The sequence below is a fragment of the Cryptotermes secundus genome, unplaced genomic scaffold (genome assembly GCF_002891405.2).
Source record: "Cryptotermes secundus unplaced genomic scaffold, Csec_1.0 scaffold511, whole genome shotgun sequence".
Classification (NCBI taxonomy): Eukaryota; Metazoa; Arthropoda; class Insecta; order Blattodea; family Kalotermitidae; genus Cryptotermes; species Cryptotermes secundus.
In genome coordinates this window covers 681,910-700,427 of record NW_019727101.1, presented here as the reverse complement: position 1 = coordinate 700,427, position 18,518 = coordinate 681,910, and the positions used below count along the sequence as shown (strand labels likewise).

At 42.3% G+C, this 18,518-nt stretch overlaps 1 protein-coding gene across 6 annotated transcripts in view; it reads left to right on the top strand.

Moving 5' to 3' along the window:
• The window catches only part of LOC111864416 (homeobox protein prospero), a 278,473-nt gene that overhangs the window by 226,957 nt on the left and 32,998 nt on the right, over window positions 1-18,518 (top strand). For 3 of the 6 annotated variants that reach the window (XM_023851644.2, XM_033751421.1, XM_023851645.2), the window contains exon 4: window positions 1,988-2,150. In XM_023851644.2, coding sequence (XP_023707412.1) covers window positions 1,988-2,150 — 163 coding nt within the window. The remainder of the gene's footprint in view (window positions 1-1,987; window positions 2,151-18,518) is intronic. The other 3 variants (XM_033751425.1, XM_033751424.1, XM_033751423.1) reach the window with 2 other exon arrangements.

Genomic DNA, 18,518 nt, shown 5'->3' with positions numbered 1-18,518 from the left:
AATACTGATAATATCAAATATTATTAATATTCCAGCTTGATGTCTTCTGGGTTTTGACGCCGTGTAGTCTTGTAAGTGTAAATTTAAAGTTTCAGAGAAACATACTGCCCAATCTTAAAGGTCGGAGTGTGATAAAGATGCAAGAAAAGTGGACATTTTCTTTCTCTGACACTTAAAATCTGAAGATGGAAGCAGCATGTTCATCCGAAATGTTGGTATCCATGCACAGGACTACACGATATCACAAGCCAGAAGATTTCAATTTGTACAATCACTACAACGGATACTTCTAAACTTAAAAATAATAATATTTGTTGCTATATATAATCCCTTATATTGTCATCACCCACACTTCATATGCCTACTTATTTCCGGATATTGTGACTTTTTAAATTCTAAAATAGTCTATAAGTCTACTCTGTATCATACAATTTTTAATAACCTGTGTCTTGACCTTCATATTAGTTGCTTTATTTAATTTTATTTGGGTGTCCTATACTTCAAATAAGCATTTATTTCCAGCGAACTGTCTTTAGTATTAGACAGTAAAATGCAGATCTAGTCTATATCATATAATTTTTAGTACCCTTTGTCTTGACCTTGATGTTTGTTGCTTTAATTTATTTTTGGGTGTCCTATACTTGAAATAACTATTTATTTCCAGAAATTACCATTTATATATTTTATTATTAGACAACAGCCTGTAGGTCTACTCTGCATCATACAATTTTTAATACCCTGTGTCTTGGTTTATTTGTTCACGACAGAGCATACTGTTTGACAATGCAATCGGATTTAGATTAGGAGAAAGGGTTCTCAACGGCCGTTCGCGTGGGGCTTGCTACTTTACGGATTTCATGTTTATTTTCTGGCAGCCAAGGAATAAGCAGCTTCCGTCCGTCTTCTTGTAGGAATGAAGCTCTGTTTTTTTTCTAACAATACCTGCAGTCGTACTGCTTCGTATTTCCTACTTCTGTGCTCGTCAGAAAATCCCTTTTGTTTGGGTACATCCTCAGGCTGTCTTCTGCTCTCTGGGGCGGGTCAGCCGGAAGCCTTACCGCGGCGCAACCAGCATGAAACTCGAGATCGAAGTGACAAGACACTTGACCCTTTTCGATCTATCCTCACGATTTATAATGAAACAATTCTAATTCCATACATTCTGGTTTGTGACGCTCTGTAGTCTGGTAGATATTTACCGACATTTCGGAGGAAACTGCTCCGTCCATCCTCAGGGTAGAAAAATAGTACGGATATAGACAGAGGAAGGACCAGTCCTGTTCGGCCTAATCTTCTGCCCTGAAGACTGAAACAGCAGGTTGCTAGAAAACGTTCTATCTAACCAACTCCATGTAACTGAGTCCTTCCTGAGAAACCTCTATTCGCTCAGCTACTCAAGAATTTCCCAATGTTCTATGGAACCCGAAGGTTCACTACCGTGTTCACAAGAGCCATCCACCTGTCCCTATCCTGAGCCAGATCAATGCAGTCCATGCCATGCAATCCTATTTGTCACACTTAATTTAATATTATCCCCCCCACATAAGTCTAGGTCGTCGTATTCGTATTTTTCCTTCTGCTTCCCCACAAAAATTCTATATACATTTATTTTCTTCACCATGCATGCTGCATACCTTGCCAATCTCACACTTCTTGCCATGGTCAGTCTAATGTGCCAGATTACTTCGCGTCTCATCCCAGAAGACAGTAAACTTTTAAAATGTTTGTATTTTATAAACAAAACGTTTAACTGGGAAACCTTGTATAATAAAACTTGGGCTTTCAGCTGTACCCGATGAAGTCTGTAGTGTATTTCTGATGTGTATCATTTCAGTACGAAGACTGTAGGTATGAAGGTATTGTTCTTGTTTTCACCAAAGCTACCTGGGATAACTTTCTTGTACATGTGCATTGTGTTTAACCCTGTTCAGTATGTCGACGCAAACATTACCAGTGTTCCAATAATCGTCTTTGTTTCCCTTAACTGGTTACCACTCTTCAACCCTCACTCCGATGCACCTGCGGAAAGCCAAGCTGATGTTCTTCTGGGTGCGCTACCCCAGTTCGGCCGTCCTCAAGATGTACTTCCCTGACATCAAGTTCAACAAGAACAATACAGCTCAGCTCGTCAAGTGGTTCTCCAACTTTCGGTAAGCGATTGTTTCCACGTTTCAATTTATTAACAATCTAGCATGCATATTGTCAGGCTATTGAGCCCTGTACCAACAACTCTATTATGCAGTGCGACCAAACGGAGTTCTTAGCAGTTTATTAAGCTTACTTGAGGGCGGTTTATGAAATATGATTAACGGTTTAGGACATACATACATGAAAATGTACATTTCGGACCTTGCATAATGTGGACTTAGGGCCAATATGGCTCACAGTCCAAGGAGAACGACAATGTTTAGTGGAAGTCTCCCATGAAGAGTTAAAGAAGTTCTGGAAAGAATTAATCGCCTACTTTCCTTTGATACGACACGTACTGCACAGTAAACGACGCCTGCCTCAATTCTTCGTTGCCGTGAGAACGTCTGTGCTGAGTTATTACCTAGTAAATATAGGGTAAGGGGGTACACAAAGAGACCCACACACTCTCCTTTGAAATGACACGGACCGTTTTGAAAATGACGCCCCCAACAGTTCTATTGTTGCGTATATATTCGTTGAAGAGGTAAAATTTTTATCTAACCGTTACCTAGCAGCATACACATACAGACACACAGACTGACGGAAGGCATTTATGAAGTACACTGTTAAGATGGGCTCAGATACCATGATACACATTCCAAGTTTCATAAAGATTACTCCAGGCATTCAAAAGTTAAGGGGGATTAACAGACATACAGACAGCATGGTGATCTCATAAGCCTACTTTAGGAAAGTAAGCTAAAAATATCTGTGCAACGGTTTAGATGCGGATACTACGTAACCCAAAGACGGACGGATGGACGGACGGACGGACAGACATGACATCGACATGAGAAGTTAATAGACTACCTTAAACTTTTTTCTTTCCACCTAATTCGAAGCTATAATATAAACTCTGTAGTTGAAACATAGTTGTCGAATAATATAACAACGTTAAATATGATGTGGTCATGGTGATGACTATGAAGATGTTCTGTCTTCTGGAATGTCAGCCCCTGTAGCCTGGTATATATGTAAAATATTTCGACGTGCATTCCGTCTGCATCTTCAGGACAGACGAGCGAATACAGAGGCAAAACATTCCTCCGAAACTTCGGTACATATCTACCAGGATACACGGCGTCACATCCGAGACTCCAGCAATTTCCGAAGTACGAACCGATCCAATTCACTCACACATAGTAACAGGCTTAGGAACGCCGGCTTGCAAATTCACCGAACTTAGATTATGCATCTTATGTAGAGCTTCTATGAAGACGCCTTTTAAATGCGTAATTTAATCAATACGTTGCATATAAGACAAACAGAGTACCGCTGCCTATTGAAGCAAGTGTAGTTAGTGAATTCACGTAAGTCTGACGGAAGCAGGCATGAGAAATATTTGACGAGTCTCAATGTCCAGACATATGAACTTTGTACATGAATTTATAAACAGTTACATAGGTTCGGTGCTGTTACCTTTGTGGATGACACAGTCACGACTATAAAATGGTTAAACAAACCACGCATGCAAATATTCTAGTTTTAATCAAAAAAGCCACTCGTAGATTCCATGTGTTCGGCATATGGAACATAAGCCTCAAGCATTCATCATCAGAGCCTGGTATTTAAGACAGGAAATTAAGTAAGGAAACACTGACTTCCCCTCCCCCGCTTCGCATGGATCTGCACGCAGTCAACTAACTGATCTTCTCTCTTCTTTACAACGATATCAATACATGTTCGTAACAAATTAATTAAGAATAATTATAAAATATTCTACCCCTCTAAACTATACTGACTGGCTACAGACTGGATGAACGAACGGGTGGAGTTCGGGTCCCAGTAGAATCTAGAATTTTCTCCTTTTCACATCGCCCAGACTGGCTCTGTGGCCCACCCAGCCTTCTATCCAATGGGTACGCTGCGGCTCTTCCCCCGGAACTAAAGCGGCCGGAGCGTGAAGCTGACCATTCACCTCCAGCTAGTGCCGAGATCAAGAAACATGCACCTATACGTCCAGTAACCTAAACGCCTTCATGGCGCAGTGATTAATCAGTAATGCGCAGGGACTATCTTATCTTACGGCTCTACTGCCCTAATAGGCCTTTGCCGCTTCTTCAGTTTCTTAATCTGTACACAGTCGGCAGGACTCCTTGGAAGGGGGATCAGCCTGTCGCAAGGCCGCTACCTACACTCAGGACAACACAAACCTAGAATAAAATATACACAGACATCTATGCCTCGAGTGGGATTAGAACCAATAATCCCAGTGTTCAAGCGGGCGAAGACAGTTCATGGCTGGGATCGGCAAGCGCACGGTCTACTTTACCTTTAACATACCAAGGGCATAAACCCAGTTTAGAAGCGTAGGTTTTATTGATTTCAGATTTGGCGTTTCTTTGTTATTAAAGCATGTCTGTAGCTACAGATTTCTTTGCAGTTTTCTGTACAGAAACTTCAACAAGATTAGCAAAATAAAAAGTGCATAAACGCAATTCATAAACGAACACTTCACTGGCTTCTGGTCTGCTGTTTGACTGCAGATTTCTTCCAGTAAAGCAACAGAGTACAGCAAATGGTTCGAACAATATGAACGGTGCACAGGTCCAGTCCACAATTGCAAGCATTGTTCTGTATTCATTCTGCTGTTGCCCTGTAGGGACGGAGTTGCTGTGTGGACGCCCTGACGGCGACGCACGCCGCGTGTAAGCCGCCGGTTACACAGCACACAGATTCCTATGTGCATGTCACTGTACAATCGGGTCAAACCGCAAATGAAGACTGGCTCAGTTCTAGTGAAACAGCGCATGGTCCCAGAACAATTACGTATGTTTTGTTTTATTGTTACTGGGGTGGGACTAACTCCCTTGTACTGCGGCCACTTCTGGTCTATTGTACGAGTCCCAGATGATAGGTGAGGGTGATTGTGGAGCAATTGGTGGAATGAAGATTGGCAGGGGAAACCGAAGTACTCGGAGAAAACCTGCCCCAGCGCCACTTTGTTCACCACAAATCCCACTTGACCAGACCCCGGGATCGAACCCGGGCCGCAGCGGTGGAAAACCAGCGACTAACCGCGTGAGCTACGGCGCGGCCGAATTACGTTTGAAACTATCCACTGTTTGGGCCATACTACCACAATGCCTCTATTCCCGTCTTCAGACGATCAGTGTTCATTATGGTGAGTGGTAATAGACGGGATGCAAACCTGAACACTTGCCGAGCAGATGAGTGAAGCCGTAAGGCCAGAACACTGTATTCCGGATGTCCTATTTTCATATATCAGCTGGAACACAGGCTATTCCGTGGGTTTTCGTAGTCTTACTCAGCACCTTCCGGCAAATATCGAGAATAGTTTCCCGATGAGGCCACGAACGCTTCCTTTCAGATCCCTCCAATTCAACTGTCATTCTACCCCACCGTACTGTATAGTCTGAATGCTGATAGCGTCATAACGCTCTAACAGAAAACAGGAAGGACCTGAATACTGACCTCGAATGCTGAAAAACTAGTTCAGGATTAACATTTGGAGTTTAATTCCAACTGAGTCTATAGAGCCGAGCCCTGAGCCACCAGTTGCTAAAGAATTAACCAATATTTTATGCACCAGGAAAGTTCGTTACCATGTTCGCAAGAACTCTTCAGTGTTCCCTATCCTGAGACAGATGAATTCAGTCCATACCACCCCATCTTACTTGTCCCAGACGCATTTTATTATCATGCTCCCACCTAAGTGTAAGTCTTCATAGCGGTCTCTCTTTTTCTGGCTTTCCCACTAAAACCCTGCAGGTATTGCTCTCCTCACTCACGCGTGCTACATTCCCTTCGCATCTCATTCTCCTTGACATGATCATTCTGACTCTATTTGATAAAATAGTGCCACATTACACGCGTCTGTCCCAATTGTGTTTTTTTGGATAAAAGAACACATCAGCATAAAAATTAAAATCTGAAAGTGAAATTATTTCGAATTCTGCATCCTGGATCATAGATTTAAAAATGACAGCTAATAATTTTTCTGCTGTGTTGTTGTTTTAAAACTATTCCAAGAGTTTCTGAGGATGTAGATGTTGCATTTAGGTTAAGAAATTCCTAGGATCGAATTGGGGGTACTCTTAAATGAGAGAAATTCTCAATCATCGCCTCCTGAAACTTGAAAGCAAAAGCATATATCCTAATTAACCATATTAAATTGTGTTTAGAAGCTGAAGGTTTAGCATTGCTAAGTCAAATTTGCGAGACTGAACACTTTTATGAGCAAATTGAGTACAATTAATATCAACAAAACCAATTTTCCTATCTTTCTTACTGCTCTCTCTCTCTGTCTCTTTGCTTTGGTCTCCCAAGTAGCCGCTTTCCAGAATCTCTTCTCGTTTACCACTCTCAGTTCACATGCCCAGTCCAACATTATTGTACGGGTTTAACAACTGCGTCAAAGTAAAGAGAAAAACATCAAATCCCTAAATCCCTGTATAATGGTTAATAGCTTCGACTCATGTTAATACTATTACTTATCATTGCGTTGCTTGAATTAAATTATTTTCTGTGGTGGCCACGAGAAGTTCAGAGTGACTCTCCATGTACTGTACTCCTATTATTTTTTTTTCACTGGCTCTACAGAACCCTTGAGCCCTGGCCTCTGATTTTTAGTTTCATTATTATTTTACAGACGGTAGGACTCCTTGGACGAGGGATCAGCTCGTCTCAAGGCCTATGCCTAAACACAGGACAATACGAACACGGAATAAATACATACACATGCCAATCATCCATGTCTTTCGTGGGATTCGAACCCACGATTCTAGCGTCCGAGCGAGCGAAAACAGTTCATGCCTTAGACCGCTCGGCTACCATAACCGGCATTTAATATTCTGCCCTTTATTATTGCTCAGAAGTTTTAAATTAGTGTGGAGATATGTTTCTCTTGAACGTTAATATCTGCAAGAGCGCTTTTCCACTTCTATGGTATATTAACACTCTAAAGCCCGGTGGTCGCTATATGTACCATGCACTTTCTTCATTCTGTCGATATCGTGTTTGTCGGTTCCGTATGGTTCTCACAATAGATAATTTTTCGCTAAACAGCATTAACCGGTTGGGCTTTGTAGCGGAGACGTAATGCATTTCCTGTGAGGTACGAACTGAATTTATATATATTATTTTCAAGTAATTCAGTTTGTAAGAGTGAACTAGCGAGTGATGAGTCGGAGTTGTGGTGATGGGAAGCAGGGGACCGAGTGATTTTTCTTGGAGTTCATACTGGTGAAAGTCAGTAATAGGACAACTGTATTACTTTCACACACGACACCAGCAAACAGTAAGAATAAGAGCAACAGTTGCATGAATCCCGCGGAATTTGGAACCAAGAGTGACCTTGCTGGCGAGGGCCAGCAGAAATTTACCCGACCGACCGAGCTGTCTTTAAAACATTAAAATGTATCTCTGAAGTGCGTACAGAAAGTGAATTAATTGTGTTCGACCTTTAAAATATTAATTTATCTTTCAAACTGAGAACATTGCACAACAGCGAAATATTTTACCCATCCTTGCGAGAGACTGTTCACTAGGACCCGAGAAGCTTCTAGCAGTGCATAATTTTTCGTGAGGTCAATGGTTGACGTATGCATGAGCATACATGATGGAGGGTAGGGAGCCAGAGAAAGTATAACTACGGGTCAGAGGGACGGAGATAAATGCATGAAAAAAGGATCTCCAGAGATATCACAATATGCCTCTACTAACAACCGTGAATCCTCATACAGGTTTTATTTCCATGTATGAAACGCTTTCACTGTTTGTACATAGGTACTGTATGGACGGATACAGTATACATACACCAATGTAATAATATGGATTCGAACCTAAGGCCGCCGAGATTGAAGGAACATCTCGTTAATCTAAATGAACAAAGCAAACTATTATAATTGGAGGCACTGCAATGACAAAGCTATTTTGTTCGGTACAAAACAACTGCTTAGTTGTGCTAACACACTGACAGTGATACACGCTCGGGCTGTGTTTACAGAGTCCTCATAGGATTCACTTACAAGTGGAACTTCTGCATCGGAAGTATTTCTCTACGTTATAACCAACTTCATGATATTATTTAACGACGTTTTCACTAGCTCATGTTAAACTATGAAATGTCAAATTATTAGAATAATTGATATACAGTACAAACTGGCTTCTGACTTGTACTTCGGGGGTGCCTAGTTCGAATCTCGTCCGGGAGACCAGCTACCCTGACTGAGATGCTTACTGGTTTTCCTCAGTTCTTCCAGGAAAGTGCCGAAATAGAATCTTGCATTGTGACAAGAACATTTCCTGGTCTGCTCAAGTGGGATTTGTGGTGGACAAAGTGGCTCTGGGGCAGGTTTTCTCCAAGTATTTCGGTTTCCCCTGCCAATCTTCATTCCACCAATTGCTGCACAATCACCCTCACCTATCATCTGGGGCTGGTACAATACGCCAGAAGTGGCCGCAGTACAAGGGACTTAGTCCCACCCAACTAGCAATAAAAGAAAAGCCACGTTTTGAACGTTTATTTCTGGTTTACTTGCAGGCGATATTAGAATATGATTATTAATGAACATGCTAATGAATTTTATAAGGATTACGAAGGAATCGGTCACAGCCTGCTTTCAGGTGGGGGATACCGGAATTATCGTACAGGGACTAAGGAACGCCACAATTTACAGCGTTACCGAGATTCGAAGAGAACAATCCCTGCACTGCCTTAACACATCAAGTAATAAAAGCTAAAAAGCTAAAGTCCCTGTGCTTAATTAATTAAGCACTATGCCATGAATGCGTATTGGGGGGTGGGGTACAGCTTCAACTTTCTTGACCTGGGCACCAGATGCAGCTGAGTGTTTAGTTTCGAGCCAAGGCCGCTTTATCCTCGGGGGTAACAGACTAAGGTGCTCATTGGATAGGAGGCTAGGTGGACCCTAGAGCCCGTCTGCAAGCTGCGGAAAAGAGATGAAAACCTTGTACTGCCGGGAATTGAACTCAGGCCGTCCATTACTAACCGAAAAACCTCAGTCAAGATAACCGGCCTCCGAGTCGAGATCTGAACCCAGGATGTATCAGTACGACTCATTTAATGACGTTCATTTCGAACTATATCATGGAGACATTTCCCTACCAAAAAAAAATCGGACTACGTTAAGTACAGTTTTAGCATAAGTTCGACAGCTCAGTCGGTGTAACGACTGAACAACTGAGAAGTCGAGGCCTAATTCCCGGTGGGGATAGGAGACTTTTTCTCTTCTCCACAGCGTCCAGACCGCCTCTGGGGCCTACACAGCTTTGGCGGGGGTGCGCGAGGCTTACCATTCACCGCACTCTAGTGCCGAGGTGAAGAACGGTGGAGCTATACCTCCACTCCCCCTCTCTTCATAGCGTCGTACTTAATAAAATGAGGGATTACTTTACCTTTATAAGTTTGGATTTCAAATAATTTTACCTGTGGTTCTGTATGGGTGTGAAACCTGGTCCATGGCATTACGGGAGGAACATAGACTGAGGGTGTGTGAGAACAGGATGCTGAGGTCAATATTTGGACAGAAGAGAAACGACGTGACAAGAAGTTCGAGAAAAATATATAATGAGGAGCTTCATAACTTGTACTTTTCTCCAAATATAATTAGAATGGCCAAGTCAGAGAGGATGACATGGACAACATATGTATGACAAATGCATATAGGATACTGGTGGGAAAGCCAGAAGGAAAGAGGTCACTAGGAAGACCAAGATGTAGATGGATGGATAATATTAAAATGGATCTTAGAGAGATAGGGTGGTGTGGTTTGAATTTCATTGATCTGGCTCAGGATATGGACCAGTAGTGGAGACCTCTTGTGAACACGGTAATGAATCTTCGGGTTCCATAAAATGTTAGGAAGCTCCTGAATATCTACACAACTTCAGGCTTTACAAGAAGGGCTTAGCTCCATGAAGTTAGTTATTTTGGATTTCAATGGGTGTTTCAAGTACATGTACTTAAGACCGCTTCTGTGGTCTATTGGTCACAGTTACTGGCTACAGATCCAGAGGACCCGGGTTCGATTCCCGACGCTACGAGATTTTCTGAGAAGTAGCGGGTCTGGGACTGGGTCTACATAGTCTCGTGAGGATAACTGAGGACTTATTTCAAGGAAACAGCTGCTCCGGTCTAGAAAACCGAGATTAACGGCAGTGGGGATCCGTTGCACTGGCCAAGTGACACCCTCTATCCGCAAAAGTTGGCACGAACTTCGTCGACAAGCGGCGGTCACTCGGTCGCTATAGTTCGGTTGCGGACTACAGGCCGCGAAATTTGGTTTTTGTTTCGTTTTATTCTGTTTCAAGTACTGATATTAGCAAATAACCACATAGGCTGCCATAGAAAAATTTACTGGTCTGTAAATGAAAATGCTGAACTTCTTAAAATTACTGACTTTTTCGACATTGTCCATCGTCCAATTTTTATATAAGACATTTTTTTCGGAGGCAGGGCTCTGTCTCCGTCCTCAGGTAAAAAGCCTAATTTTCTGGGCCCAATCGATAGAGTTAGTCCATATCTCCGGATACCAGAACCAACAAATGGCAGGATATACACACGAAACGCAACATAAACCATCAACGGGAGTTAAGAAAAACGTCACAATACTCCACACACAAGAGGCCTTGCACTTATGGCCATTCACAATTTTGAGGCCAGAGTCCATAAAATCAGAGAATTATCAAAATTGAAGCCCTCACTAAAGGAAAAATTCTGAAAGAAAATATTTTCAGTAATTATATTAATATAGAATCGTCACATACTTTTAGGTCAACTTCTTGACGGTTAAACAATACGGATAATATGATGAGACATTTGAAGCATTTCTTTATACAGGAACCTATGTAGCTCGCTGAGTAATTCGCAGATGCATGTGACACGACAGGCTGATGTGCTGTTCCTTGAGTTTCCGATCAGTTTACTCCAGTTGGTACAAACAAAACCATGCCACCAGTCTTAGACTTCTACACCTGTTCAAATATCTTTCTGGGGATGTGACGTGAGAACCCGGAGGCCTTGTATCAACATGTAACTAACGAAAACAGCAATAGCTGTGGGTGCCTCACACTCTTCAACTAGCAGCAATTCGCAGCCACCTAAGTCAAACCTGAAGTAACGAGACATCTATCTATCTATCGATCTATCTATCTATCTACATCTATCTATCGATCTATCTATCTATATCTATCGATCTATCTATCTATGGTTCTACAGCTCTTTGTTGGACCTTGGCCGCTCTATCAGTTTCTTAATCTATACATAGTCGGTAGGACTCCTTGGACGGGGGATCAGCCCAGCGTAAGGCCACTACCTACACACAGAAAAAAACAAACACAATAAACTAAGACATCCATGCCTTGAGTGGGATTCGAAACCACGATCCCAGTGTTCGAACGCTCATCCACTGTGATCGGCAACGAGACAGCTAGCTAAGCAGTAAGGGGTTTTATTCTATCTTCGTATCGTCTTGACGAAGCTCGGACTGGCTAACATTAGGCTTCAATTCCCACATGCCGTTTGCTCAGCTTGTGTACCGCTTCTGATAGCTTACTATTCGCCCCTGAACATAGAGATGTTTCTCCGAAACGTCAGTTGATTTTCAACCCAATACACAGCGTTATATCCAAAAAGATATGTGTTCATAACCACTGATGTGAGAATTTCAAATCATTTCTAACGTGTTTCTTTCGACGGTGACAGAGCTGAAAGTGTCAATGAAATCTTTCTTTGTAAATATCGTTATCACGTTTATATACAGAATTAGGCTCACTGAAGCCAACGGTTTCTACTGTGACCCACTGAACTCATTTTGTAGAAACTACTATCATCAAGGGGCACGCGGTAACGTAATTGGTTGAGGCACTATGCTACAATCCGGAAGGTTGCGGTTTCGATTCCAGACGAGTTCATTTGATTTTTCAATTGATCTAATCCTTCTTGTCTCACTATGTCCCTGGGGTCGACTCAGCCTCTGACATAAATGAATATCAGGAATCTTCCTGGGGGTAAAGGGCGGCCAGTATGTAAGGCTGACAACCTCACCGCTATCTGTGAGCCGATTGTCTAGAAAATGTGGGAGTCTCGACTTCTCACAAACCTATGGGACTCCACGGCCTGTTACAGGGACAGCTTTACATTTTAATAATATCACTGACGCTGTATTTATATTATTTCTTTATAATTAATTTGATTACGGTTTCTGTAGCTTTTGTTGTATACGTATAGCGTCGAGCTGTGTAACGGAACCGTCTTGAACTAATCTGAGGTGATACCCTGGCATTTGACTGGACTACCTGAGTAAAACCGGAAATAACCTCAGCGAGGCTAGTGGTCTCCGAGCCGACTTTTGAACCCGAATATTAAACAGGAATGTTAATCGCTCGACAGTGAAGATTCCTCTAAAATGCTATACCACATCAGGAATACAGTAAACCCTCGCTAATCCGGTTACAGTTTATCCGGATGGAAATATGAAAAATGCTGTTCACGGTTGAGTACTTAGATCAAAGGACACGTGGATTTAGGAAGGCCGATGAGTCATTTGTCTGTTCAGAAAAAACTTGAGACAATTTCTTCAGTCCTGCATTAATAGGTACTAAAAGAAGTACAACTTCTGAGTCTTCTATCGACGAATAAATATGTCTTTTTATAGTTCCTAAATAAAACTCGACAGTTATATTTTGTTATTGACTACTTACATCATTCAATTTTACGTTTATTTTTGTACTAAGGTTTGTTTGTCTCTTATGGTAACCTTTTGCTATTTTAATTCGGTTTATTGCTTAGTCCGGACGACTTATCCCTCCAACTTACTCCGGATTAGAGAGAGTTTACTATATTCTATTTCCGCCTTCAGTAACTCGTGCCTTCACCCAGCAATGATATTGCTATCTTCAGCTTCTGGTCGCGCTGCGAAGTAATAAGGGGGGAAAGCCCCATCACGGAGCCCCTATGTCCTCCTTTCGACCTGGTACACCTGGGTGCTTACTTTCCTTAGAGACATCCCTCATGCGGGCTTGGGGCAGAGGTTCCTACCCGAGGCAGGCCTTCACACCACGGGTGTAGCGCACTTCGTAAGTGGGACACACAGCAAACGAGAACACCTTCTTCAAGTCTTCCTCCTCGCCATCACCTCCATAGGCCTACTGTTATTACTGCCTGGGAATTTGCTCGAATGGTAAAAACATCTCTCTATGGCTCTACAGGGACACGCGGTAGCGTAGTTGGTTGAGGCACTACAAGGTGGAAGTTTGCGGGTTCGTGTCCCGATGAAATCACTTGCTCGAATGGTAGAAACATGAAACGCTTACAGAATTTCTCTCTATGGCTCTACGTGGATACGCGGTAGCGTAGTTGGTTGAGGCACTATGCTACAAGGCGGAAGTTCGCGGGTTCGTGTCCCGATGAAATCACTGGATTCTTCAATTGAACTTTTCCATACAGCCGCAATATGGCAGTGGGGTTGACTCAGCCTCTGACAGAAATAATTACCAGGAATCTTACTGGGGCTAATGTGCGGCCGGCGCGTAAGTCTCACAATCTCACCGCCAACTGTGAGCCGATTGTATAGAGAGTGTGGGAGCCTCGATGTCTCACGACCCTATTGGCCTCCACGGCCTGTTACAGGATAGCTCAAACTTTTTTTATCTATCACTGTAGAGCCCACTGTTGGGAATTGGCCACTTTTTCAATTTCTTGATCTTTCGCACAGTCGGTAGGTTTCCTTCGACGGGGATCAGCCTGTCGTAAGAGACACCTGCACACAGGACAGCCCAAATGCAGAAAAACCCACACAAACATCCATGCCTCAAGTGGGATTGGAACCGATGAACCCAGTGTTTGAGCGGGCGGAGACGGTTCACGCCTTAGACCGCGCGGCCACCGTGACCAGCACAAAATTTTTATACCGCAAACTGATTTGAAAGCCACCAGGACAGGAGAATAGCGTACCTCGACAGTGTAATTGGATTATAATGGCTACGGCTAGTTAGTGTGGAGACCTTGTCTGAATTATCATTATTATTAGGACCATCAAGTCAAGGAGAATGAGATTGGCACGGATTGTAGTACGCACGAGAACAGGATGCACGCAGGATTTTGGTGGGATCGGTAGAAGGAAAGATATAAAGAGGACGATCTCGACGTATGTATGAGGCTAACATTAAAATGGATCTTAGAGCAATATGATGAGATGTTATGGACTTGATTTATCTAGCTCAGGGTATGAACCAGGGGAGAGCTCTTGTGAACACGGTAATGAACGTTCGGGCTCCACAGAATATTGGAAAATTCTTGAGTAGGTTAGCGACTGGTGGCTTCACAAGAAGGACTCAGCCCCATGAAGTTCGTTCGTTAGTTAGTTGGTTATTATTATTTATGTGCATTTAATGTTGTTTTTACATACTGTACTTTTGGGAGACGTTATCTACTTTAAGAAAGCATATAGTTTAGCTAAATAACATAAAATGCGGTCAGAACCTCACAGGAAACACATTACGTCTCCACTACAAATACCAACCGGTTAATGCTGTTAATATCTGTTTATTGTGAGAACCATTAAACACAAAAATACACTATGTGGTCGAAACCTAATTTTTAGTATGTTAAAGCATGTGGTACATATAGTGACCACTGGGCTTTAAAGAGTCAATTCCTATCACGCGCAAACTTGCGGACTTCTAGAACATACTATGACAGATCATAAGACAGCCTATTTACGCACCACTGAAGTTTAAGTAACAATTCAACAGAACGTTCTTGCATTTTACTAAACTTATCAGATAATAATCCACAATTTGCATAACGGTATATTCGATAAGACGATGTAAGCATCATTGTGAATTATCTCACAAAATGATGTCATCAATCATAGCTTTCATCATTGCAGACCTGTACGTATACTTCTTTCAAATTATTTTGCAGAAGGACCCAATGACCAAATATATACTGTCACGTGTAATGTTGACTATAGACGGGGTTTTTGATTGGATGATTGGATTTATTGCGCCTTATACATTCATACAGTTCTGGACTACAGGTAATAAAGCGATTTCGCTATTCTACACATTTTGCAGTTAACCTTTACACACATACTACGCTTCTCAGTCTTCATTAGTCGTAACCTGGCAACGGGTTTATCGCAGTCTCATTGTAACTTCAAATCGCAAGTGAAGTCTTCTTTTCACAGCCAAATTTCTTCCTTGCTATTTATTCTCAAACATTTACCGATTGCCCTCTCCAGAACTCGACAGAATTATAATTGTAGCTGAGTGAGATCTTCGTTATATAACCTCGAGGCGGACCCTCAGAAAACACCGCTCCCCCCATTGTTGCGAAGGCGTGTTTACAGCGCCTTTGCATAGCCTGCGTATTTGTTGGCGCGGGAATGTGTTTACCGAATCGTTGCCTAGCAATTGTTATACACGTCACAATATTAAAACAAAAATTTTTACTGGTTGAATAATAATATAAGATTTAAATACAAAATAACAAATTTTACTTTCAGATTACTTTTAATTATACATATAATTCATACGTATTAAACAACTAAACGTTCCTCTAGCCTAGATACAATAGGCCAGAAGTGGCCGCAGAACAAGGGACTTAGTCCCACCCCACTAGCAATAAAAAAAACCTAGACAAAAACCCAGGTTAGTAACAAATATCTGTGTCACCTGCCAGTTTTACTCCAATGGGGTTTAACTGTTATGTCATCTTGACTCACAAATCCCTTTGTCCAGACATTGTTTGCATGCTTTTGTCACTAAGAGTGATTAGATGTTCATACAAGTATTTGAGCCGTTATCACACCGCTGAACTCCCTTGATGTTTTACTCTACTAAAGAGCATAGGCAAGGCCAGTGAACCATGTCATTTCCCTTGAATAATCTGAGACATCTATCTCAGCTGCTCGAGTCATTGCGTCCTCTTCATAGCAAATCTACATGCCTGTGCTGTCAATTTCCTTCGTCCTCTCTAAATGGCCAGTCCAAAATAAGGTATAGGAAAAACTACTTTAGGTAAACTACCGGCAGCTAGAAACTTGCAAAATTTGCGAGTGAATTAATAAAATATAAGAAGAAAGCAGTCTTCTGGGATGTGGCGCCGTGTAGATATTGTGTTAACCGACGTTTCGGACGAACGTATCGTCTCCATCTTCAGGGCAGAAAAAAGAAAAAATCGCGAGCTAGGAACCAACGTTAGCAGGTGCTAACAGACTAGTCTGACTAGGCGATACGTTCCTCCGAAACGTCGGTTAACACAATGCCTACGCGGCGCCAAATCCCAGAAAACTGCTTTATTCATAGTCACCGCCGTGAAAACCTGAAATCTTACATAATAATAAACAGTATTATACCCTGAAGATGGCTGCAGTACATTTCTCAGTGGAGTCAAATCCCGAAGAAGACAAACCTCGTAGTCAAATCGCGGACGGCTTACCAAATGAGCGCAGAGACTTTACTCTTCGAAGCCTAACATTAATCTAAATATTCTTAAAATATTAATTTCTTTCTTCAGAGAAAACACAACGCTTCGGCGTACGTTTAATATTACATACGGAAATACCGACTGCTTATTTTGAAGATCACATGAAACCTCTAAATACACTTTGCAGACAGCATTCAATTTTTTAACGTTAATGCATTAATGCATGTGGTACATACAGTAACCGCTGTGTTTTAAATGGCTATGTAAACAAATAGGATACTCAACATCGTTCCATATATATACACTTATATACAGGCCTATATAGGAGTCGGGTTAGCTCAGTCAATATAGCAAAGGGCTATGGGCCGGAAGGCCCGGGTTCGATTCCCGGCAGCGCAAGAATTTTCTCAACTCCACAGCGTCCATATCGACTTTTGGGCCCATGTAGTCTATCCAATTTGTACCGGGGACTATTCCCCAGGGTGTGAAACGGCTGGGTCCTGAAGCTTACCACTCACCTCTATCTACTGCCGAGGTTAAGAATCGTGGAACTATACATCCACTCCCCCATACGTCTTCATAGCATAGTGCTAATTAATTAAGCACAGAGACGATTTTACGTGCATTATTTAAACAGAACAAATCAAAGCTGAATCCTGAGAAGAGTAAAGCCAGCGGCAGCTGAGACGTCTCAGGAAAAGTAACTGCTCTTACATCCCGAAGAGCCTGGATAGCTCAGTCGGTATAGCGGCGGTCTACCGGCTGGACGGCCGAGGTAAAGCGGCTGGGGCGTGAAGCTGACCACTCACCTCCATCTAGTGCCGAGGTCAAGCATCATGGAGCTATACCTCCACTCCCCCATACCTTTTCATGAAGTAGTGCTTATTTAATTAAGCATAGAGACAACTTTACTTTATATGTCTCTATGTATGAATGTGTGTTTGTGGTAAAGCGTTCTACGTTAGCGCAGAATATCGTTAAGATGTATTGAAAAAAAGGAGGCGGTTGATAGACATGCGTGCAACATAAACTGTAGGCTTCATAAAAATGACGTGTCAACGTATAGAAAAGGAACAATAAAAGTTCTGACGTCTCTGCTTTCGGTAAAAGGGTCCAAGTGCCAATCTCGTACGTTCTTTCAAGAAACTGCTTAAATTCTCAGCTGAAGTTTCTGAGATATGATATTCTGTCAAACGACATTGTGCCTCTTTCTCTACATAATTCGTTACGTCACCTGGATTAATATCTTTATTGTTAAGCACTCCCTTCGCCGTGTCATTACGTATTACACATATGGTTTTTATGTCCTTCTGCTTAAAACAAAATGGAGCATGCACAGAATAACACAGCATTTCTGGCCACATAAAATATATAAAGCCGTAAGTTGCGCCATCGTTCAAGAGATTTCAAGTCTTGATAAGGGCAGTAGTACCTGCACATTTTTTTGGGGACAACAACGAGAGAGGAGAGAGGAGGGGACGTTACTAATGACTGATAGAACCTGTGTATGTAGTGGAGAACAAAGCAAGGTAGAGGAGGAGTCAGTGGGGGGCAGATAAGGCAGTCAGGGCGTCCGTTGGCGTCCAGCACTGTCCGTCCGTCGGAGCCGCGTCGCTCGCTCATTGCATGTCGGAAGGAACCCATTTCCTCAACACTGGATCAGCGCCGTGCATGCAACATGTTCCATTAGCGGGAAACTAACATGATGACTAGAGACACCCACCCACCGACCCTCCACTCTTCTACACTAAACAACCCCTTTTTTAACGCGATTATATCACGATGTTTATTTCTTCAAGGTTGCGGGCTATCGTCATTTTTACAGTAACACTTTTATTTATTTCTCTCTCTGCCCATCTCCCTGCCGTTTTTATCCATCAACCCATCCCTTCCTCCATCCATCCATTCATCA